Source organism: Ailuropoda melanoleuca, chromosome 6, assembly GCF_002007445.2.
Source record: "Ailuropoda melanoleuca isolate Jingjing chromosome 6, ASM200744v2, whole genome shotgun sequence".
Lineage (NCBI taxonomy): Eukaryota > Metazoa > Chordata > Mammalia > Carnivora > Ursidae > Ailuropoda > Ailuropoda melanoleuca.
Window position 1 is genome coordinate 103,280,866 of NC_048223.1, and position 24,089 is coordinate 103,304,954.

The window sequence follows — 24,089 nt, forward strand, 5'->3', positions numbered from 1 at the left end:
CAGTGTTTATATCCATGTCCTAGGAGGTAAAGGGAGCAGGGTCAGGATAGCAGGAATAAGGGAAAGTTTGAGGGAAAGTATTTTCCTGCCCAAAAATGATCTCTAGGAGAAGGGACAGAGAAATGCGATTGAATGGGCTGGTCTTCCATCTGTGACTGTGATGCCTGGAATCTGACACTCCCATGGGTGTGACCAAGACTCTCCAGGAGGCTCTCTGGGAAGCTGGGATTCTGAGGTGGGGGAGGGGAGCCTGAGTCTGGGACACCAAGGAAAACTCCCAGGGGTGGAGGGAGAGTTGAGTCTGGATAGCAGGAATAAGGGAAAGTTTGAGGGAAAGTATTTTCCTGCCCAAAAATGATCCTCTAGGAGAAGGGACAGAGAAATGCGATTGAATGGGCTGGGGTCTTCCATCTGTGACTGTGATGCCTGGAATCTGACACTCCCATGGGTGTGACCGAGACTCTCCAGGAGGCTCTCTGGGAAGCTGGGATTCTGAGGTGGGGGAGGGGAGTCTGAGTCTGGGACACCAAGGAAAACTCCCAGGGGTGGAGGGAGAGTTGAGTCTGGACGACAGACTTAAGGAGGAGTTATTTCTGAGGGAGTAGCCTCTGTCTGAAATGGCCTCACAAAGCTCCTTATTGCTTATGAAGCTGCAGATGTTCTAGACCCTGGGGAGACAAGGCAGGAGCAAGAGGGAGAGAACTCAAGGCAAGGTCATAATACAGAGTGGGGTTGAGAGAATCGGAAGAGAAGAATGAGGTAGAGGACAGGTGAAGGCGTGGAAGTTAGGAGAGAGGGATGAAGGTGGGGAATCAGGATGAGGGAAAATGGAAGGGGGTCAGGGGGCAGATGAGAGGAACCAGGGTATGAGCAGGAGTTGGGTTGGGGAGCTCTGCGTCATGAATAGGGATGGTTCTTGGAGGGTTGGGGCCCAGATAGTCAAAGCGGGGAGCAAATTGCACAAGGTGTGGAAGGGTCACAAGTTAGGATGGAATTTCCCTGAGATCAGAGGTGGCTTCTGGCCGAAGGGACCAGTTTTCAGTTAGGAGGGGTGAACAGTGGGTAGGGGAAGGGCAACAAGTAAGAGGAGCACAGTCATGGCCGTCAGGAAGCAGGCAGGCAGGTGGTGGCGGGGGCTGGACTGACAGAACTAACAGCCTTGTGGAACTCCCACAGCAGCCAGACAGGCTGAGGCCAGACAGGAAGAGCACCAGGCCGGAGATGAAGGCAAACACCAGGCCCAGTTACGTAGCCAGCCTCAGATTTCAAGACCTGAGAGGAAAATAGGAGGGAATGTGGTCTTAGGCTGCAGCCAGACATCTGGGTAGCTACTCATAGTCCTACCTCCTGTGTGTGCAGGGCAGGGAAGGGTGGTGGCAGGGGTGGCCTCTAGAGGCCAGACCTACAAACAGAACTCCCCTTATCTTCCTGCAGATATCCCGCAGGCTGTCCTTGTTTTGTATGCTCTCAGCAAGTCTACGTCTAGGTGGGGGAGGAGGCAGAGTGATGAGGCAGAATGGACCCAATTAGCCAGCACCCATTGAAGAAAAGGGGGCAGCCTCTCCCATGCCCCTCCTTACACCATCCAGAAACCTGGGACAGCAGCGCGCATTGCTAGACTAGCCCACATAATTGGCAATTTCCTAGTTCCCCACTTTCCCATTCCTCCCCAATCCTCCCACATATCCCACCTCAGGGTCCCATCCATTCCCACTTCTGTGGGCCTTGAAGCATCCCCTGGGGCGACCTCCTGGCAGTGAGCTGGCTGGGAGAGGGGAAGTGGAGGGACTGTTTCTGGTTCGACAGGTGAGGGGGACAGGAAGTCCTTAGCCATTGCCCCCACCAATCATCACATAGCCCGGGCATACCACAACAGCTAATCTTTATTGAAGGCTTACTCTGTACCAGGCACTTTCTAAATTCTCTATATCAATTCATCCCCCTAACGGTCCTTAAAGAGGTGTTGTTATGATCCCCATTTTAGAGATGGGGAAACAAACTCAAAGAGGTTAAATGACTTGTTGAGGGTCACCCACCTGTAAGCGGTTGAACCGTTGTGACGATTACTCCAGGGAGCCCTGTTTTAGCTCATGGCACTAGCGTCCCCTCAGTTCCTCCAAACCTCAGCACTTCCTTCCATCCTTCCTACCGATCGCTCCCCATATTCAGTGAGCAGCCAAACTGTAGCTGTTCTCCTCCCCGCCCCAGTCCTAACACAGATGCCCTAATTTGGCCCTAGTCAGGTGTTTGTAACTTCCCACAGGATTCTGTCTCTTTTATGGTTAGTGTTTGTTGTTATAAAGGTAGCATGAGTACATTAAAGGAAATTTGAAAAATGGCAAAGAGAAGAAAAATTCACTTAGAATCCAATCATCTTATGATCACCATTGTACTTTCTTCCCACGTATTTTTACTATGCATAGACCTTTTTACATTATCAGAACCACTTTTTTAAAAAAGATTTTATTTATTTATTCATTTGACGGAGAGAGCAAGAGAGCACAAGCAGGGGGAGTGGCAGGCAGAGAAAGAGGGAGAAGCAGGAGCAGGCCCCCTGCTGACCAGGGAGCCCAACATGGGGCTCCATCTTAGGAACCTGGGATCATGACCCGAGCCGAAGCCAGATGCTTAATGTACTGAGCCACCTAGGCGCCCCAAGCCACTTTTTAAAAAAATATTTTATTTATTTTTTTGACAGAGAGACAGAGTACAAGTAAGGGTGGCAGCAGGCAGAGAGAGAAGCAGGCGTTCCACCGAGCAGGAAGCCCGACTTGGGGCTCGATCCTAGGACTCTGGGATCATGACCTGAGCCGAAGGCAGATGCCCAGCCGACTGAGCCTAGGAACCCCTAGAGTCACTTTGTGTAATAATTCTTGATCCTACTTTTTCAGTTAAAATTTATCATGAGTGTTTTTTTCACATTCTTTTACCCTCTTGGTAAACAGCATTTTGATGGCCGTGTAGCACTCTACTGTTAGGATGTCCTAGCCATTCTCCTACCCATCACTTTCTGAAGTTTCCTTATTTTCTGTATTATAAGTGATGCTGTGATTCCCAGAAATGGAATTAGTGAGTCAAATGATGTACATATTAACACAAGCTGCTTTTCTGAGAGATTATCTCGCTCAAAGTGTATGATATTCTAGTCTCTTCATATCCTTCCCAGCATTGGGTAAGACTGCTGAAAATCTTTGCTTATTCAGTATGATTCCATTTATATACTTCAAAAACAGGCAAAACCAATCATGGGGTTAAAAATCAGGACAGTGGTTACCCTTGGAGGGGAAGGGTTGCGGGGAACACTTCTGGGGAGCTGGGAATGTTCTACTTCTCTCTCCACACTGGTTACACAGTGTGTTCGGTTTGATAGAACTGTCAAATTGTACATTTAGGATATGTGTACTTTTCTGTATGTTATACTTCAATACAAAGTTTACCAAGAACACCAAAAACATAAGCAACAACAACAAAAGAAAATAATTTGGATTTCATCAAAGTTTACAGCTTTTGTGCTTCAAAAGACGTCCTTAAAAAAGTGAAAAGACAACCCACAGAATGGGAGAAAATATTTGTAAATCATATATCTGATAAAAGACTTGTACCTAGAATATATAAATAACTCTTTTTTTAAGTAGTTTTTAAAAAGATTTTTACTTATTTGAGACAAAGAGAGAGAGGAAGAGCAAGAAAGAGAGAATAAGAGAACACCAGCAGGGGGAGAAACAGAGGGAGAGGGAGAAGCAGACTCCCCGCTGAGCAGGGGGCCCAAATCTGGGCTCTGGGCTCGATGCCAGGATCCTGGGATCATGACCTGAGCCGAAGGCAGACGCTTAACCGACTGAGCCTCCCGGGTGCCCCTAGAATATATAAATAACTCTAAAAACTCAGTAATAAAAAGACAACTCAATGGGAAATGAGCAAAAGATAATGGATATTTCTCCAAAGAAGAGGTTCATATGGGTGGTAAGCACATGAAAGGATAGATGCTGCCTGTCATCAGTCAGCAGGGAAAAACAAATCAGAACCATAATGAGATACCACTCAGCACACACCAGGATAGCTATAAGACAAAAGACAGACAATAACCAGTGTTGAGGAGGTTATAGAGAAATTTGAGCTTCCATACATTGATGATGGGGATGCAAAATGGTGCGGCCACTTTGGAAATCAGTCTGGCAGTTGCTCAAAAGGTTAAACATAGACTTACCCTAAGACCCAGCAATTCCACTCCTAGGGATGTGCTCAAGAGAAATCAAAATATGTGTTCACACAAATATGTGTACATAGATGTTCACAACAATATTATTCACAGCAGCCAAAAAGTGAAAACAACCCAAATGTCCATCAACTGATGAATGGAAAAATAAAATGGAGTATATCCACGCAATAGAATATTATTCGGCAGTAAGAAGAAATGAAAGACTGGTACATACTACAACATGGATGAATCTGAAAACATGTTGAATGATGGAAGCACAAAAGACTATATACTCTATGATTCCATCTATACGACATGTCCGAAATAGGCAAATTCGTAAAGACATAAAGTAGATCAAGAGTTGCCTACAGCCGGGCTAGTGGGTGGGAAATGCTGAGTGACTACTAAAGCGTATGTTTTTCTTTTTGGAGTGATGAAAATGTTTTAAAATATTGTTGTGGTGTTGGTTGTATGGCACTATGAATATACTAAAAGTCATTGAATTGCATACTTTAAATGGGTGTAATTGTATAGTATGTAAATTATGTCTCAATAAAGCTGTTTTATATATATCTTTATATATCTTTAATGTATCAAGAAAAATATTAGCTTAATAGACCAAAAAGAGCCATATTATTTTAATATATATGAATTTTATTACTATATTTCTGTTTTAGCCTTCATATTTCCTCCTCTGAAGTTGTCCTTTACCAATTTATCTATTGAGAAGCCCCTTTTTTAAAACTTATTTTATATTAGTTGTACAAAAAGACTGTAACTCATATTTGTGTAATATGCATAAATATGCGTAATTTGTGTAATATTATGTAAATATTTATATCCCAGTGTATCTGCTTTTTTTTTTTAAGATTGATTGATTGATTTGACAGAGAGAGACAGCCAGCAAGAGAGGGAACACAAGCAGGGGGAGTGGGAGAGGAAGAAGCAGGCTCACAGCGGAGGAGCCCGATGTGGGGCTCGATCCTGAAACGCCGGGGTCACGCCCTGAGCTGAAGGCAGATGCTTAACGACTGCGCCACCTAGGCGACCCGTATCTGCTTTTTGTGTGTGGGGAAGGGAGAGTGGGGATTTAGTTTGGGTTTTTTTTATTATTTTTTTAAGATTTTATTTATTTATTTGTCAGAGACAGAGAGAACACAAGCAGGGGGAGCAGCAGGCAGAGGGAGAAGCAGGCTCCCCGCTGAGCAGGGAGCCCCATGCGGGGCTCCATCCCAGGACCCTGGGATCATGACCTGAACCGAAGGCAGCCGTTTAATGGACTGAGTCACCCAGGCGCCCCTGGTTTTTAATTTATACACACACATACCAAAGTTGTAAATTTAGTCTGTATGTAGTCAAATGTGATCACTCTTGGGGCACCTGGGTGGCTCAGTTGTTAAGCGTCTGCCTTCGGCCCAGGGCGTGATCAGGGTCCTGGGATCGAAGCCCCACATCAGGCTCCCTGCTCCCCTGGGAGCCTGCTTCTTCCTCTCTCACTCCCCCTGCTTGTGTTCCCTCTCTCACTGGCTGTCTCTGTCAAATAAATACATAAAATCTTTAGAAAAAAAATTTTTTTGATCACTCTTGAGGTACCTGGGTGGCTCAGTTGGTGGAGCATGCAACTCTTGACCTCAAGGTCGTGAGTTCGAGCCCCACATTGGGGGTACAGTTTACTTAAAAAAATAATAAATAAATTTTTAAAAAGATTTTATTTATTTGTCAGAGAGAGTGAGAGAGCACAAGCAGGGGGAGTGGCAGGCAGAGGGAGAAGCAGGCTCCCTGCTGAGCAAGGAGCCGCATGCAGGACTCAATCCCAGGACCCTGGGATCATGACCTGAGCCAAAGGCAGAGGCTCAACCAACTGAGACATCCAGGTGTCCCTAAAATAAAAAAAAATTTTTAATTGATCACTCTTGTCCATTTGTGCTTTTTTCTTTTTTATATTCAGGTGAAATTCACTCTTTTCATTTCTGATTTCCTCTATGGCATTTAAACTTGCAAGTTTATCCTCCCCACACATAGACTTAGAAGGTTAATGAATACTGTTTCATCTGTTTTCTTCTAGTTTTATTTGCTTACATTTAATTCTTTAATCTTTAATTTTATGATGAGTTAGGATCCTTTTGTTTTGGCTAAGTTGCTAGCAGTACAGACTTCATTACCTTCTAACTGTCCCCCTCTCTAGTCCTATACACCATGCCAAGTTAATCTTATTAAAAAAACAGATCTAACTAGGTCACTTCTCTGTTCAAAAACTGCTGGTGGCTTCCCACTCCCAATAAAATTAAGTCAAACTTCTCAGCCTGTCATTCAAAACGCTCTACAATTTAGGAAGACTATGGAGGGCAGTCCTGCTGATTCCTTCTCTCCCATTCCACAAAGTACACACCATTCCTTGTCTCGAGACCCCAAAAGGCCACAGTGTAGTTTTTGCTGCTACAGACCACTTATTTGCTCAGTTGCCTTCTCCCTAGACCCTCGTGCTTCAGAACCTTCCCTAAAGCTTTCCCTTGACTTAGAGTGTCTGTAGGTCCTCACCAAAATCACCTGCCACAGCTCAGCCTCCCTTCAACAGTCGCAATCAGTTTCACATTCAGCAGGAACCCTTCCCAGATCTCTGGTCAAAACAAATTTCTCTCCCTATCGGTCTACATCACTTGCCAGGTTTGTAATGCTGCTCCCTGATGTAGGCTTTTTACCATATTGTGGCTAGGTCTGACTTTCCCCTGCTCTGGGAGTTTCTGGAGGGTGGGGACCAGGTCTTAATGGGGACCTGCCTTATACCCTTCAATGACAACCCATTATATTTAAGTTTTTGGGGTTTTTATTTTGTTTTGTTTTGGAGAGAAAGACTGAGCCAGAAAGAGAGCACAGGAGCAGGGGCAGAGGGAGAGGGAGGAGCTGACTCCCCCGCTGAGCAGGGAGCCCAACACAGGACTCAATCCCAGGACTCCGGGACCATGACCCGAACAGAAGGCAGCTGCTTAACCAACTGAGCCACACAGGCACCCCAACAACCCATTACATTTAGATGAAATTCAAAATCCTTGCTGGCTCTATGGCCTTGGGCAAGTTGTTTGGCCTCTCCTGGCCCTTAGTTTTCCCCCTCAGTTTCTGGCTGTTAGCATTCTCCTCTTAGTGGGAGATAATAACAGCACCGAAACACAGAACGGTGGTTAGCTTTTAATGAAATCATTGATATGAAGGATTTCTCACAATGTCTGGTGCAGAATGGATGTTAACTGCTAACAACATCATCATTTTCATCAACACCAGGGTATTGTCCCATCTGGTCTTAGCCTCTCTCTTGTGACCATTTCCCTTTGCCCACTAGACTCAGATCCCACTGGTGTTCTATCCTTCCAAACTGCCAAGCATTTCCCGGCATCAGGACCTGTTCCTTCTACCTGAAATCCTCTTCCCTATGCTCTTCACCTGGTGAAGTACTCCTCACCCTTCACGTCTTAGCTGATAGAACTTGAAGAGGCCTTCCTTAACATACCAATTGAACCACCGAGGCGCCCCCACCCCCCAAATAAACTTTAAGAAATACAGGTATAACCTGGTTTTCAAAAGTTAATGTTAAAAAAAAAAAAAAGCTTCACGTTAAAACACTTCACTTTTATGAAAGACCTCCATTAGTACTTATTTTCAATAACTGAAAAAAATCTGAATAAGACTTTCACTTTGGGGGAACCTGGGTGACATAATTAAGCATCTGACTCTTGGTTTCAGCTCAGGTCACGATCTCAGGATTGTGACATCGAACACTACATCGGGCTCCATGCTCAGCACAGAGTCTGCTTAGGACTCTCTCACTCAAATAGTAAGTAAATAAGTAAATAAATAAATAAATCTTTAAAAAAAAAAAAAAAGGCCTGAAAGGTTATTTTTTGAATCTGGGAATGCTCAAAAATTTTTCCATATAAATTAATGGTAATTGCTTCTTCGCTTTACACCATTTTGTTACAGGTTTTATAGGAATGCTCTGCTTTTGGATAGTGGGTGAAATCTCTGCATACAGCAAAGATAAATATATAAAAAGGAAAAAAGAATGATGGGATGATGGGAGAAGAGTGGGATGGGGATGGACCACAGATTTCAGTTATTTCCAAGGTCTTTGCTTTCATGTTGATGAGTTCTTCTAACAGTGTTATAAAGAAATAAATGTGTCCTGTGCAAAGAACAATGAAACGAATGTGTCATGAACCGAAGTTATGATTAATCTGATTCTGTGCACCTGACATCCTTAAAGGAAAAGGAAAGAAATTATGCTTACCTTCTCCAGACAGACTTACTTGTTTGGGAGTGATGGTGAAAAGATTCTTCTCTCCCAACCCTCTCTAGGATTTTTCTCCAGGGACTGTCTCTGGTTTCTCCTCCTGCAGAGGTGAGCTGGTGGGGCAGCAGGGAGGGGAGTAATCCAGAGTTTGACTGCTTCAGGAAAAGGGTCCTGGAATTGGTGGGAAAATGGACTCTTCCCAAGGCTGGAATAGGAACCTGGAGATGTGGGTCAGCTTCCATTCCTATCCAGCTCCCCCCACTCTACCCCCTAAGAAGGGCAGGTGTGTAGTCCCCCACCCATTTCCTGTTCCGTTTCATCAAAGACCTCAGGGTGGGGATGGGGAGGAGCCTCAGAGGTGGGTCCTGAGAGATGGGACTGTGGCCACATGGTAGACAGTTGTAAGCATTCTGGATACTGGGAAGCTGGGACCAGCAGGGGTCAAACCCAGCATCTTTGAAGTTCAGCTTAGACCTAGGGCGCTGCTGACTCAAAACATTTTACATACTCCCTTCCTTTCAGCCTAGCCCAAAACACTCCTGGGCTATTCTCAGCATTTCTTGCTCCTCCTTTGCTTGCCTTCCCTACCCATTCTTCTTCATCCAGGCTGTCGCTCCAATGGTGTACCCTCGCCTCAACTTCTACCAATTCCCAAGATAAGGCCCTCTTTGTGAAATAAGGGTTAGGGGAAGGCCCTGCAGGAGCAGCTTAGAACTTTTCACCTTATGGTAAGGGACTTGAGGTCAGATTGGGCTGGGCTGGTCTGGCTGGTCTAGAATCTTAGTCTGGGGAAGGGGTTAGAGGTCAGACTGAATTGGGCTAAGAGTATAAAAGAGGTACTGGAGGTTGTGCTGGAGTTTCTAAGAAAGGCGCTGGAGGTCAGGCTGGATTGAGCTAGAATAAAAACATTGGGAAGGAGCTTGGCTCAGGCTGATCTCGGGGTCTGGGGGTTGAGGGTTTGTGTCTTTGCATTGAGGCTGGCTGGGGTACACAGTTGGGCTGAACCAAACTTTTCAACATCATGCTGCCTACCTGGGGCTGGGCCTTGAAGGGCCTTTCCCTTCCCTCCACCCTAGCAATTCCTCCAGACTAAGGGCCTTCCCCAGAGGGGCTGCTGGGGTAAACAGGGAGGAGTCAGATCTAGGGCTCCAGAGGAAGTTGCTGGCCACTATGCTTCCTGAGTTCAAAAAGTGGGTTCCCCTGTCTCTGGCTCACTGCCTTCCCCCAAGCAGGGCAGTCCAGGCCTGGCAATCTACCTCTTCCCATGACCACTGCCTCTTCCAACACACACACACACACACACATACACAAACGATATGAACCTACAACTTTGTCACACAATTCCTCGCCCAGCAGCCCCGTAACACAACACAGTACTGTCAAGCCACACATTCAACAACATACCCTCATTTCCGTACTTGTAGCCTCCCATTCACACCCTGCAGTCATGCCTTCTCTGCTTTGTTCAGCACCGTATCTCTAGCACCTAGAGTTAGGCCTGGCACCTAGAGAGGGCTCAATGAACGAATAAATCCAAGACATATCCCATAAACAAATGCACAGATAGGCCTACATGCATATTCACAGATGCAATGTTCCCTTACATACCCATATCCAAGCCCTCTCCCAGCCCGGCAGTCACATACATATATATATATATACACTGGCACACACCCAGCCAAGAAAGTCAGATGTACACACACCTAGTTCCAAATGCGGACACACTGCAGATAGGTGTTACCTAGCACCCCCATGGTGAGTTGGTGGTAGCAGCCGGCTGGTAACTGTCCATCAGGTCAGGCCTGCAGAAGAATGAAGTGGGCACGCGCATGAATGCAGGCATTGGGGTCCTGAGGCAATGGGCAGTGAGGAGCTGGGCTAGCAGCAGGACAGGGCCAAGGTAACTATGTGGATTGGAGAGGGGGTGGGATAGGCCATGTAGTCCTTTTCTCTGGTTTCTTCCTGCCAGCGGGGGAGGTGACAGTAGAGGTACAGGTCTATGAGCCTACTTCAAATCCAAAGACTTTAGTGGGGGAATAATCTGAGAGGTCAGATATCCCTGCTTGAGATGAAAACAGTCTGAGCAGAGGAATTAGTAGGTGCTAAGATCCCATCCCCAACCTACAGCAGGGTGTCCTATCTTGCCAACCTTCTTTAATGGTGAGACAGAAGGGGACTTGTGAGGAGTAACCACCTGGAAAGGAGTCTAAAAAGCATGCTACTCTTCCTTCTACCCAAGGAGCTTCAGGTTGTCCCTAGCAATTGCACTTAGGCATCCTCCTCCATGTCCCCACCCAAAGTCACAAGCAGACAAACAATTCAGCTACTCTCTTACTTCCCCACCCAGGACCTAACACCAGGCGTACCAGCTCAGATTGCTCAGCTGGGCTGATAGGCTGGAGGCTGGGTAGGGGCAGGAATTTCACTGACAAAAACAGGACCAAGTCCCCCAGTCATTCTGACCACCCAAAGCTCCTCCAACCCAAGCCTAGGCAAGGACCCCTCCCCCTCCCCCAACAGTTTGATCTGGGGCCTACCATCCCAGGAAACCATCTTCAGGAAGGCCACCTGTCTGGCAGCCCCATCGCAGTTGGGGGTGAGGAACAACTGTCCCAGAGGAAAAGGAAGTCAACTTTTGAGTGAGACAGGGCCAGTCTGGGACAGGAGGAGCAATGGCAGAAGAGTGAGGGGAAATGTGAGATGAGACTGAAGGGGGGATCCACAAGCTTAATTCCTACTTCCTTCCTAATAACTGGTCTTAGGGACTGTAGGAAAGGGAGGGGGGAAGACTGCTTGGGACGGAGTTGTTATTAGGCATCAATGACCAACCAAGACAACACTCTCAAACCAAAAAGTCTCTTTATTGATCGGTACCATACATGACTCAAATGGCCCAAAAAAAAAAAAAAAAAAAAAAAAAAGGCATTACATTTGGGGTGGGACATCCATCTTCCCCACCCCTTCCCTCAGCTCCTGACACAATACCCTCCCAACAGTGGCAGCTGGAGTAAGGAAACTGGGTGTGGGGAACCCCAGAATCCAGAAGAGTGGGGGAGAGAGGTGGTGCTAACACTTCTGGAACTGGCCACAGGAAAAGGCAGAGAAGCCGCAGAGCTGGGCCCAGACCCATGGGACCCTACTCCTGGCCTCACCCTGGGCCCAGAGTGTGTCCAACTGTGAAACAGAGCTGAGGATCCTGGCTGCTTCCCCCCTCCCTTCTAAGAGGAAGGGAATGGAAGGGATATTGGAGATGAAGACCCTTTACTTCAGCTGGGGAACAGAGGTCTATTGCTCCCAGGTGGGCTTAAAGCTGGGCCATCCTCCATGGCTCCTTCCCCTCTGTGGAGGACAGGGGAGGACTAGATACAGTTTGAGGAGTTGAGGGGAAGAGAGTACTGGAGAGAGTGGTTGAGCCCCTCCCCCTCCATCCCATGCCTGCCCCACTGAGACAAAACAAAAAACACAGCGACAAACAAGGTGCTCCCTTCCCTCCACACTTCCTGAGGGAGGGAGCCTCCCTTCCCCCCATCCAAGACAGCTGCTCTAGTGGAGGACTTGTCAAGAATATACACACCATGGGGGAGGGGGTTGGGGGTGGAATAGTGGGAGTCACAAGCACTAGGACAGCAGGCCAGAGTCCTGAAGAATGGGGAGACAGAGACAACAGCAGGGGGTTGTCACAAAGATGAGGCCATCAATGGCCCCCTACCCCAAGGCATGCCTTCCCCAACTCCAGTCACCCCAGAGGAAAAGGGAAGAGAGATGGCAAAGTATCTCCTTGGTCTGAAGCTCTCAAACTGTATTAAATGGTAATGCATACCCCCCTACCCCCACACTCACCTCCACCTGGGCCCTAAGCCCCACATTTGCCAGGAGTAGGGAGGTAGATGGACTTTTTAATAAGGGGAAGAGGGGGTACATGAGTGATTTTTTTTTAAACTTACATTTTTAATAATATTATTTTTTTAAAAACTTGGGAGCTGGGACAGGTGGCTGCAGGGAAGAGCCAGAGCTTTACCCCTCTACTACCAGCCACCTAGAGGAAGGTTTAGGAAAGGGGCACTCAACCAAGCCCCATAACTTTAAGTCCCTAAGGGTTGTGGGATAAACAACCCCAGGCTTGAAGGGGGTGGGATCAGGAGGATGGGGAACCCAGAACCTGGGGTAAAGATGGAGGCAAATGCCCTGGGGGGTGGTCAGGACATTTCTCAGAGGCCCAGGGTCCACGTAGGCATCCACATGAGTACCCCCTTCCCCCAAAAGGCTCTGCAGAGGCCAGGCCCAGCCCAGGGCCACTGGGGGGCAAATCTTGGCACCTGCCCCCAGCGAGTCCAGTTCCTCCCTGAAGTGGGTGGATGGAGGCTGCCCATTTTAGATGCTCAGTCTCTTCATTCTGTCTTCTGCTCCCTGGGACTGCGAGGGGTGGGGCAGGCAGGCAGAGCGCTGGGTGGCCATGGCAAGGCCTTTACTGGGAGGCCTGTGACGTGGGGTTCTCCGATTTGCTTTCCTGGCTGGATGGAGGCTTGCTGTTCCAGGGGCTGTTGGCGCCCAGGGCGGGGGAGTTGTTAAAGCTGTCCTCGTCGTCAATGCCGTTGGCCGCGTCAAACTGGGTGTTCTCCAGCCGGGTGATGAGCCTCTCGTCCTCGTCCCCGAACTCCCCGCCCATCAGGGTGGGCTCCCCCACCACCATCACATCCTGAGAGTGGCGGAGGTCCCCAAACATAATCGGGGCAGGGGCTCGCCCGGCCCAGGGCAGCAGAGAGCCCCAATACCCACCTAGGAAACTCAACACCCCCAACCCCTTCTCACCCAAATTTAAAACCCCAACTCCTCTGACACCCTCAGTCCCTGGAATCCTTCCCACTGAAGGACTGCAGAGCATCACAGCCTTTAACCCACAAACACTAGATTCTAGGAGAAGTCAATCTACTCCCCTCGCTCCTTAGTTCATCTCCCCCAAACTTCAGGGGGCTCCTAAACTTCTGTCCACATGTAAGACAGAGGAAGCAGATAAAAAAAAAAAAAAACCAATGGGGAAAGCGTGTGCATGTGCATATGTGCACATTCTAGATTCGCACACGTTCAAATTCATGTGTCCCTCTGTCAGTGTGTGTGTCTGACGGCATGTGTGCCTCTAAGCTGTCTATCCTGAACATCCATGTTCTCAGGGCTGTCTCTGTCCTTTTTATGTCCTGGTGTTCTGTCTGGATCTGTGATCACAACCATGGCATGTGACTGACGAGGACTCTCATCAGTGACAGGAGCCAGCCCATGCTGGCAGAGTACACCAGAAAAAACTGTCTTTGCTTCTATGCCTGCTAGTGAGCTCAGGCTGGGACAAGGTCAAGGGTTAGGGGTCAGCAGTAGGGCAGCCCAGAAGAGAGAAGAAAGCCGAGATGCTTACAGGTACCTGGCTGGAGAGGGCGAAGGTGCTGGCTGGGCTTTTCTTCTTGCTGTTGCTGTTGTTGGTGTTGCCACCCCCCGAGCTCATGGTGCTGCCCCCTGACATCTTTCGTTTCCGCCGCTTGCTGGGCTGCTGCCGTGCGGGCTCCGCTGTGCCAGGGAAAGGAAATTCAGGAGGGGCAAGACCTCAGGCCCTCTGTGCCCCATTCTGACTCCTAAGGAGTCTGAGCCTACCCTGATCCCAATCTTGCAGAACCAGGAGCAAGGAAGGGGCTTTGTAAGGAGAGAGAAAAAGCTCTGGGAAGCGTCATCAGATGCTGATAAGAGCAGGGGCAAGTGAAGGTACTCACCGGGGGGTGCTACCATGCGCTGCCACTTCTGGAAAAGGCAGGTCTTGAGGCAGTCACGGGGGCTGAGGCTGTAGGTCTTGTGGCGGGACATGAGCTCCTGCATGGGCTCGAGTATCACACAGAGCTGAAGGGAGACCGGGAGGCGGGTGGTCAGGGGAAGAGCAGACATGCAGCTGACACCCAATGGGATGGGGCAGAAACTGGGTGATCAAGGACTCACTCGGAGGTAGTTGAGAGTGGAATTGGACAGCCCACACCGGGTGATATTTTTGGAGAGCTGATCCAACATCTGGGGGTCCTGGGCCTAGATGAGGAGAAAGGAAAAAACACTAGCACCTGGGCTGCATCTGCTCATCTGCCCTATCACTCGAGCCTCACGACACTCCTAAGAGAGAAGAGGGGCTATTATGAAACCCATTTTTCAGATGGAGATCCTCGAACCCTATGTCTGACGTCACGGTCAAGAAATGACACATGGGGCGCCTGGGTGGCACAGCAGTTAAGCGTGTGCCTTCGGCTCAGGGCGTGATCCCGGCGTTATGGGATCGAGCCCCACATCAGGCTCTTCCGCTATGAGCCTGCTTCTTCCTCTCCCACTCCCCCTGCTTGTGTTCCCTCTCTCTCTGGCTGTCTCTATCTCTGTCAAATAAATAAAATAAAATCTTTAAAAAAAAAAAAAAAAAAAGAAATGACACAGACCTTGTTCCATCCACCCTTCCCACTGCCTGCCCTCAACCTTTGCATCTTGGGTCCCACCCACAACTCACATGCATGGCAAGGATGCTGCGGGGGATGAGCTCTCGGTGCTGCCGGATGCTGAAGTGCCACGTCTTTATCCGCATCATGTCGTCAAACATGAATTCTAGGTACAACCGGCCCTCCACACACACCTGGAGACAAGCTTGTCACATCTCTGCCCCCTCCCCACGTCCCTGAAAGTATACGTGTTCTCCCATTTGCTCACAACTGTCCCACTGAATATACTTCTGCCACCTGCCCATAAATCTGGGTGATAACTGACAAAGACCATTCCCTCATACACCAGTCACACCCCCGGCCCTTACACACATATACACACAGCAGAAATGTTGAACAGACCCTTGTCCTCTTCCCAAGTACCTAATGATACACTCATCTGCTACAAGCTCAATGAGGGCAGGCTCTCATTCATGGTGTACCCCTGCGGCCCAGAAAACCATCATGTACAAACTCAGTAAATGCCTGATGGATGCTGCAGGATGCCTGCCCTCCCTTCTCGTCTTGCCACTTCCCGTTTTGCCTCCCTGGGGAATAGCTGGGTTATGTTTTGGGAGAAAGGAGGGGAATCAAACCCAGGTGCTTCAGTGTTCCACATCCAGCTGGGTGGCTGACCTGGGTGAACATGGGTTTGCCGTGCTGGGTCACCATGCTGCCTTGGTCACAGTCGAGGGACACAAAGTTGCTGTGGAATGCCTCCTTGGGATGCTTAAGCACATAGTACAGCTCCGTAGCACCCCCTTCAAAGATGCTGCGGAAGTAGCGTGGGATCAAGGTCCGGCCAATGGCTGTAGAGATGGGACAAACTCAGTAGAACAGAAGGACCACCAAAGGGGTCAAGCAGATGCCATCATTGCCAAAACAGATCCCCAGAGACAAATACCTACTCCCAGTCCTTAGATGGACACAGGAAGTATTACTCTCACAGCAGAACCAGCAGGACCCCCAGAGGCCACTCACTATATCTCTTTGGTCCATCCTCCAGGCAGAAAGTGATGGTTAACATGGCATCATCCTCAAAGAACTCAGTTGTGAAAGCATCCCACCAGAGATTGTCACACTCCTAAGGAACACAGGGCAGGAAGTTTGTTTGTTTGTGTGTGTGTGTGTGTGTGTGTGTGTGTGTGTCAGAAGACAACCCACAGGGGTTCCCAGATGGCCCTCCCCCTCCCAGACCTTTTCCCCTGGCCACACCTCTGTCCAGTTTTGAAGCCGTTTGTTAAGCTCAAATATTCTGTAGTCAGTTTGGTTGCCATATGGTGTGTGCCTCCTGGGGGAAGTAAAGAAGGGAGGTCAGTAGGAAAAGAGCCTCCCCACCCCCCCCCACTTCTGCCTTCACCCATATAATGGAAAGCACCTCCCTCCTCACTGGACCCCACTTACCCAATCCCAGGCTCCAAGTATGTAGGTGGGTACATAGGAGTTGGGCTGTGTAAGGGAAGAGGCTATGAGAATGGGGGTGGAAGACAGGAATTATTGGGGAGTGTCACTCCCTCCCCCTTTCAGGCAGGATTCCATCTGAAGAAGGGATGGGAAGTGGATAAGACTCACCCCACATCCCGATCTAGCATGGTGCCGGGATGGAAGGGGGGGAAGGCGTTGCCGTTCGGGGGCTCCTTCGGTGAGTACAGCTTGAATGACTTTGAGGAACAACCTAGAAGGCAAAGGAAGAAAGGGTCCCCTTAGTCCCAAGGATCTTTCCTGGAAGTCTCCTAGACTGTGTGGACAGGGACTGGTCTTCCAGAGCCCCCAGAATGGGTGGACTGGGGGAGGGGGATGACCCTGAGGAACACCTACCTCTGCTTCTAATCTAGCTTCAATTTTTTTTTTAATCATGAAACCAGAAATACTCAGCCCTAATACCTAAGACCCCATTTCTTCATGTGGCTGAGCCCTGGATGACACAATTGAAGCTGGGAAGAAATGTCAATACCACAGAATAAACGAATATCCAAGCATTAGAATCTAATTTTGATAAATCCCCTGTTCATCTATATCATATTGTTCAATCATCACAACCACCTTGTGAGGTAGCAGGGTCAACTCTAAACCCCCCATTTTACAGATGAGGCAACGGAAAGCTTAAGGGAACTTGCCAAGATCATAGAGCTAGTAACTGGCAGAGCTAGGACTTGAGCCTAGATCTGATTCCTATATCCTGTAGTATTTCCACCCCTCTATTGCCCTCTGGAGACCAAGCTGGAGGAGGGGAAAAGGGGGGGAGATTTGCCAACTCCCTGCCCTTCCTCCACTCCCAGGGTCTCAGGAGGGCAGGGGATAGAAAGATAAAGGGGAGTGGGTGCCTCCTGGGTGCCTCCCACTAGATAACCAGTTGGGCCTTCTGCCTCCCCCACCAACGGCCACTCCCTTATCAGCCCAGCCCCCTCCCCCACACCCACCATGGGTCTAGTATTGTCTCCAAACCAGAAACCCAAAGCCTCAACCTCCTTTCATTTCTGAGACTTGCAGTGGGGGAGGGAGACAGACAGGCCTCCAATGGATTCCACTCTACTTACAAACCTAGGCCTGGGAAGGAACCTCGGTTCCAGGGGACTCAGTCTAGGAGGCAAGTGGTAACTAGACAGATCTCTGCTTCTGTGTCTCTGCGAATGTGCACATGTGTCCCCTATCCACCTGATGTACTATTTCCTGACTGGAAGAAGTATTACATTCACAGCTGGGTATGAAACAGGCACCCCTGCAATCCTATTCCCCCCCCCAACCAGATAGGTGGGGAAACTGAGGCACGGCAACAAAGGTCCTAGCCCCAGTCATAGGTGCTTCCTGGCATCCCCAAAACTTGATTGCACATGGAAGGGTGACCATATAGGCTGTATCTAAGCCCCCTCCCCAAATTAGATACAAAATCTGTTGTGTTCCTTAGGGGGAAGAGACAAAAGAAGACCCTGTGCCAACATGCATCATTTAATTATCTCTCCAGGGCCCCCTCCTTACAACATGAGCAAAAGGAGGGTCCCAGAGGGACCTACATTACACAGTTCCTGAAGGTGCCAAGACTCAGAGCCTGTGTGTGCCTGCACACGTGTGTGCCTCATCCTGCCTAGCAGGCTTCCACCCTCAGCTCGCCCTGACATGCCTAGCAAGAGCTGGAACCCAGCAGCCCCAGGCAGGATCAGGGTGCCTGCAACAGGCCCTCACCCTGTGCGTGATCTCTCATAGGCCACATCCACATGCTCCCAGCACAGCACACTGCCTTCACAAGCCAGTCTGGACTGAACGAGGAGCCCGCATCCTTAGGAAAGAGACAGTCCCCCCATCCCGCCAGTCCCAAGTCTCCCCACTCCATAGACAAGTAGACTAAGGCCATGTTGGAAGCCCCAGCTCCCAGAGCCTACCAGAGGCCAGGTCTGGCCAATGAACCCAAGAGTCTAGATTATGAGACCTGGCCCTTGCCCCCTAACTAGGCCATCCTTTCCCCAAAAGCATCACTGCCCCTGCCCCACAGTTTCAGGGCTACTTGAAGAAATGTGTCACCTCAAGACCCTCAGGAGAAGAGAGGCAGCACACCTGGGTTCCTCTCTAATTCTGAAAAAAGTTTCAGACCTTCAATTTCTCTCACCAGAGACCTGACAGACATTGCCTGGGGCTGGGTAACAGCTCTGAAGAGCTGAGGCCCAAAGCTCTGAGGCCTCTATTTACACCTCCAGTGAATGGACACAAACAAACTCAGCATCTCTTCAGAGCCATAGCAACTCCCAGTAGCCCCAGCACAAGGGCTTGGGAGTGAGAAGAGAAGGGGAGGGAACATCACCCAGACCATCTGTCCCTGTTGCTGCCTGTCCCCAGCAGCAGGGGTAGAGGGAGCAAAATGGGGGTGGGGGTGAAGGGGATGTGTCATTGGCCTTGGAGTCAGACATAGCCCCCCCCACACACACAACCTTTAGCAATCTGGGAGCCCTTGGAGGAGGAAAAAGAAAGGAAGAGCCCAGAACTAGTAAAGTTTTCTCAGGGTGGAAGCTGCATCCTGTGGCTGAGGGGGGCACCTCCAGCTGGGCATTTCCATGGTAACCAGCCTGACCTGAGGGCAGGCCCCCCCCTTTGGAGAGCCCTGGCCTTTCTGAGCTGGGGCACCTCTCCCCCAGCTAGCATACCGGGCCTGGGCCAAACCCAGGATCTTCCACCCACCCCCAATAGGCTTGCAGGGTGCCCAGACTTACCTGGGAGAACTGAGGGGGCCAGGAGAGGTGCAGGGAGCAGCTGGAAGCCCAGAGGGGCCTTGGCAGGGGTGAGAACTGAGGGGGCCAACTTCAGCTGCTCATGTCCCGAGTGGGACAGGCAGGCCTGGCTGGGAGCTCCACTCCGCGGGCCGCACAAAGACTCGCACGCACAGCCTTGGCCCGCCCCGCGGCGGCCACAGACCCGGGGGAAAGTTATAATGGCCACTGGGCCAGGGGCTGGGGGCCAGGGGGCCGGCCTGGGGGGCGGGGCCGCGGGGAGTCCGGAGAGGGAGGGAGAGACGGAGGCAGGCAGGGAGGACTGCTGAGAAAAACAAAAGAGAGACAGAGATGGAGAGAGACGAGAGAGACGAGAGAGAGAGAGAGAGAGAGAGAGAGAGAGAGAGAGAGATGGAGACAGAACACATCGGGCCTGGAGAGAACTGGATGGAGGGGAGGGAGGTGTGTGGGGCCAGGACCTGAAATGCCTCCAGCCGCCCCCCCCAAGCCTGGCGCTTAGGGGTAAGCAGGCCACCCGGAGCCACTGGCAGGGATGGAGAAGGGTGCTATCCTCTCTGGAGACTCCCAGAATCTTCAAACTGCCTCCCCAACGTCCCCCAAATCTCTCTTCCTCTCCCCTGTGATCTCTCAGGTGGAAGGCTGGCCGGAGCTGCCACTCTGGGCTTCAGCCGCTGGTGAAATCCCAGAGCAGCTGGGGGGAGCCTCCAGGGGGTTATTTTTGACAGAGATACACTCTGCTTCAGTGGGTAAACAGTGACTGGAGGGAGGGGGACACTCCAGGCTCCCTGTCCCCAACCCAGCTAAGCTCCTAACCCCCTTCCCTAGCCCCCAACCACCCAAGAGTCTCTTGGGTGCAAGGGAGAGAGGCACTGTCAGAGCTAGGAAAGGCCAATCTGCCCACCCAAGGGTCCCCAGAAAGGACCCAGTCTGCTGCTGAATCCTCCCCCAATCCCAGGGGAAAAAGGTATGTGGTTACTGAAGTAGGGCCTGTTCTCCAAAGCAAGGGGGAAATCCCAAGAGGAGGTGTTTCTAAAACTTGGGTAGTGGTCCAGGCCCTACTACCTGGATAGATAGGAAAAAGGACACACAGAGACACACACAGACACACACACACACACACACACACAGGGGTACAGCCATATAGACCTCCTACTGCTTTGCAATTTGAGTCTCTGCTCCTTATTCCCTGCCCCCCCAACCACATTCACACAGCCCCACAGCAAGATTTCTCATGCCATATACACTGGTTGATCATGCAATAATATTGCACCTGGCTCTGTGAACATCCTCCACAGATAAATAACACATCTTACTTTCACATAAATCAGTAACTGATACACACTTCAAATGCTAAATAAACCCAAGCCCAGGACACACACACATACATAGTCTATGACAGCCCTGACTTCTGTACACACTGGGACCTGTGACACATGCCCTTTGACCCCAGTACACACACCCAAACTGCATTATACCCCCAAAACCTGTGACAGACTATTACATACACACCCTGACTGTTACCCAGGAACTTACCCCATAAACCACCCTCCCTGAAACCTGCATCCATTCTCCATCATGGTCTGACCATATGATATGCTCCAGCTTTCACAAACAGACTGAAATGTATGACATTCAGCCAGACCCTGCAACATACTGCCTACCACCAGGAACTGATACATTCCATTGACTCCCAAATCAACAGCCCAACTCTGAGATGACCACACTTCTCCCCTACTGATAGGACAACTCCTGTCATTTGTTTCGTGTCTTTAAACTTTCCAAAGTGCATTCATAGTCAGTACCTCAAGAGATCCTTACTGAACACAGGGCCAAATATGATGCTAACTTGAACAGATCAGTGAGACAGGATGGCCTGAACTGGAACCCTGGACTTCCAACCCCATTCATACAAGCCTAGCCCTGGGGCACTGCAGCCATTCCTATTCCCTTCCCCCTCCAAGGAATGGCCACTCCAGGCCCCAAATGATTCTCTACATGAGGAAGAGGGATGGGTGTGTGCTCTGGCTTCTGTCCCCAGTTTAGAGCTCAGAACTCCCACCCAGTTTGTCTCCTCGAATTTCAGAAAGAAAGGCCCCTAAATACCAAGATGTATCAGGACTCTAGCCCATTACCAAAAAGGGGCCCTGCTCCTGGTTCCCCTTCTCTAGCAAGTCTGCTCCTCTCTCAGTTCTGACTTAATTCCCCGACTTGCACAGGAGCAGAAGAGGTCCAGCTAAAGAAAGCAAATCTAAGTTGGAGTTAGAAGACCCTAAAATTGGGGGGGGGGGTCCTGGGAAGAAAGCAGGGAGCAGCAAAGAATGACAAAGGTGATGAAGGAGAAAAGAGGAAGAGTACCCGTCCTGGAGGTGGAACTCTGAAGGGCAGCAGCCTGTCCCAACCCACAGGATAAGGTACCAGCACTGCCCCCTGCCCGGGCCCCTGGGGCTCCCTGACCCAGGCCTCCAGTGTGCCTGCCCCCCTTCCTTTGTCTGTGCCCGGCCTCCCGTTGGCCTGGCGCTCTGCCATCCTCCTCTCCTGGCTCCCAGCCGCCACCACTGCTGCCTCCTCCCCTCCCCCTACTCCTCCCTACCTTAACCCTTCTGAGCCACATGCTGCCCCAGACAGGCCCTGGCTCCCTCAGCAACCTGCCCTGCCCCAGTGATGCCCTTTAGCAGAGGTTCTCCTTGCTTCTGACCAAATCTTCAGAAGCTATTACCTACCCCAGAAGCACTATGGGAGCTGGGGGGGTGGAGGTGTGTATGCGTGTATCTTGTGGTGTTTCCTTCCGCGTTTGCATGTGTGTGGGTCTGCCTGTGCTCTGGCTTCCCTCAGTCACATGTGTGGGGCATGTGCTGTCTCTGCTGGGCTGGGGGAGGAGGAGGAGCCGGGAGACAGCAGAGCACAAAGGAGAGACTCAGACAGGCAGGCAGGCAGCAGGCCGGCGGCCTGCCAGGGCGCCTCGGCCCCCACCCCAGGCCTGCTCAAGTTGGGGGGTGGGTCTTTGGGCCTGGACTGTACACACTGCCATGATGCCCTAGTATTCAACCATGTGCTCCCACCCATCCATACAAGCCTGGTCCCCTCCCTTACTCCAACTCCTAACATTCCCCACCACCAGGCCACTCTCAGGCCCCTCCCCATTTGGTTCTCCTTGAAGTCTAACCTCCATCCACTCTCTGTGGTATCAATCCATACAACTTCTTCACATTCAGGGAAAAAACTCCCCACTCTTAGCCATCTTTTGCCCCCCTTTCCTCCAGCCAGGCCACCCAGACACACAAAAGGAACATGTCTTTTAAGGCACTGACAGAAGCTGTCCCCCCTCAAACACACTCCTGTGCATGGGTCCTCTTCCTGTCCCCATGCTGCTCCCAGAGAAACTGAGGGGGAAACTTTATCCTTTCTCCTACTGGACCCAGGTACCCTGCCTCAACTTCAGGACCAACAATTCATCTACCTTCAACCTGATAACCCTTCCATACCCACCTCCTACCCACTATTTGTAGGTAAGACTCAGTCCTCTAGCTTGTTCAGAGCCTTAGTTTCTGCTAAGTTCATGTGTGGTGATGGAGGATGAAGGCCATGGGGAGGACTCACAGTGTGGATGGATCTGAGTGGGTAGCCAGCATAGTGCAATTATAAAGAAAATATACATATAAACATGCACACCAAGCTGGAAGGAGCAGGAATGATGGAGCCAGGCAGGATTCCAGCTTGGCGAGCTCTTCCCTCTCTTCCTCTCCCCTACCCTCTACAGCAGGAGCCAGGGGTTCCCACACCCGGATATTCCAGGATCCTCAGGCTCTCTCTACCAGTCCTCCCTCCCTCAAGGGCCCCATGCCCCTTAAACATCAGCCTCAGCAGGCACTTTAAATGTGTACCCAGCCCAGCTTGGCCTGTGTCACATGATTTTCAAGGAAGCTTCCACACTGGCAGCTTCCCTTGGGAATTGTGTGTATGTGTTTGTGTGTGTGCGTGTAGTGGGGGGTTCAGCTGTAGGATATGGGGCTCCCAAGAGAATGGGGCATGTGGACAGCAAAGGATCCAAACCAGGCTAGATTCTGGGACACCTGACTTTCAGAAGAAAGCTAACTCCAGCCTGGGACAAGAGGAGATGTTGCACATAATTCAAGAACCCAGAGTCCTGAGAATGAGGATAGTGTTCTGAGTCCTTCTGAAGACCACCTCTCCAGTCACAGCCTCTTTTCTCCTGGCAGTGAGGTAGAGCCTTCCCCCTCCCCAGGAAAGAACTCAGACCCAGGCTGTCACTAGCAAGAGCTGATAAGTGTTTTGGGGAGACAGGGATCTGGGCCTAAGTCCTCTCCCAAGTTCTCACTTTGGGGTCAAATATCGCTCCCCTGAACTCGACTCCCACAAATCACTCATTTCCTAACTTGCTTGGAGCTGCCATATTCCCCCTCCCACTAGGGTGGAGATGCCAGACCCCGAGGGCCCAATTATCTGCCCCCCCCCCCAGAGTACCTCCTGTCCCTCAGGAGAGCTAACCTTCCCTGGCAACAGGCAGGAAAATTTGGAGGGAGGGGCAAGATGGGCCCCAATCAATCCCTCCCCCCAAACACAGTCCTCAGAAACTGCCTGGAGGGGGGTATCACGAGAAAAGTAAGAAGGAATAGGCAGCAGGAAGGGGGGGCAACCCAAACTAGCCAATCACAACTCTATGATGACCTGAGGGGGGGGTCAAAAGTCCAGACTCACTTCTGATTGGCTAACACCCTGGAATTCTGGGAATTTCAGCCCCCCAAACCCCTCCTCAATTAGCCTCCCCCACCAAAACACACGCACACGCGCGCGCGCGCGCGCACACACACACACACACACACACACACACACACCACAGACACAGAGACTACCCCTAGCACCCCCTCCCCTGCCTCTGGGCTGCT

General features: G+C 50.4%; 1 protein-coding gene across 2 annotated transcripts; it reads right to left on the reverse strand.

Annotated features, from left to right (window-relative positions):
- Nucleotides 1–12,169: 12,169 nt before the first annotated feature.
- On the reverse strand, nucleotides 12,170–19,448 carry LDB1 (LIM domain binding 1). Of its 2 annotated transcripts, none has more exons than XM_011236083.3 (11): nucleotides 19,168–19,299; nucleotides 16,541–16,643; nucleotides 16,373–16,417; nucleotides 16,184–16,259; nucleotides 15,950–16,052; nucleotides 15,605–15,777; nucleotides 15,001–15,123; nucleotides 14,454–14,537; nucleotides 14,234–14,357; nucleotides 13,885–14,033; nucleotides 12,170–13,176 (listed from the first exon to the last, which is right to left on the reverse strand). In XM_011236083.3, the coding sequence occupies exons 2-11, from the start codon at nucleotides 16,558–16,560 to the stop codon at nucleotides 12,946–12,948; spliced, it is 1,128 nt and encodes a 375-aa protein (XP_011234385.1). In that variant the 5' UTR covers nucleotides 16,561–16,643; nucleotides 19,168–19,299; the 3' UTR covers nucleotides 12,170–12,945. The 2 variants fall into 2 exon arrangements, with proteins under 2 accessions (XP_011234385.1, XP_034519061.1); XM_034663170.1 differs by having other exon boundaries at nucleotides 12,946–13,176; nucleotides 13,891–14,033; nucleotides 19,168–19,448.
- Between the last annotated feature and the right edge of the window lie 4,641 nt (nucleotides 19,449–24,089).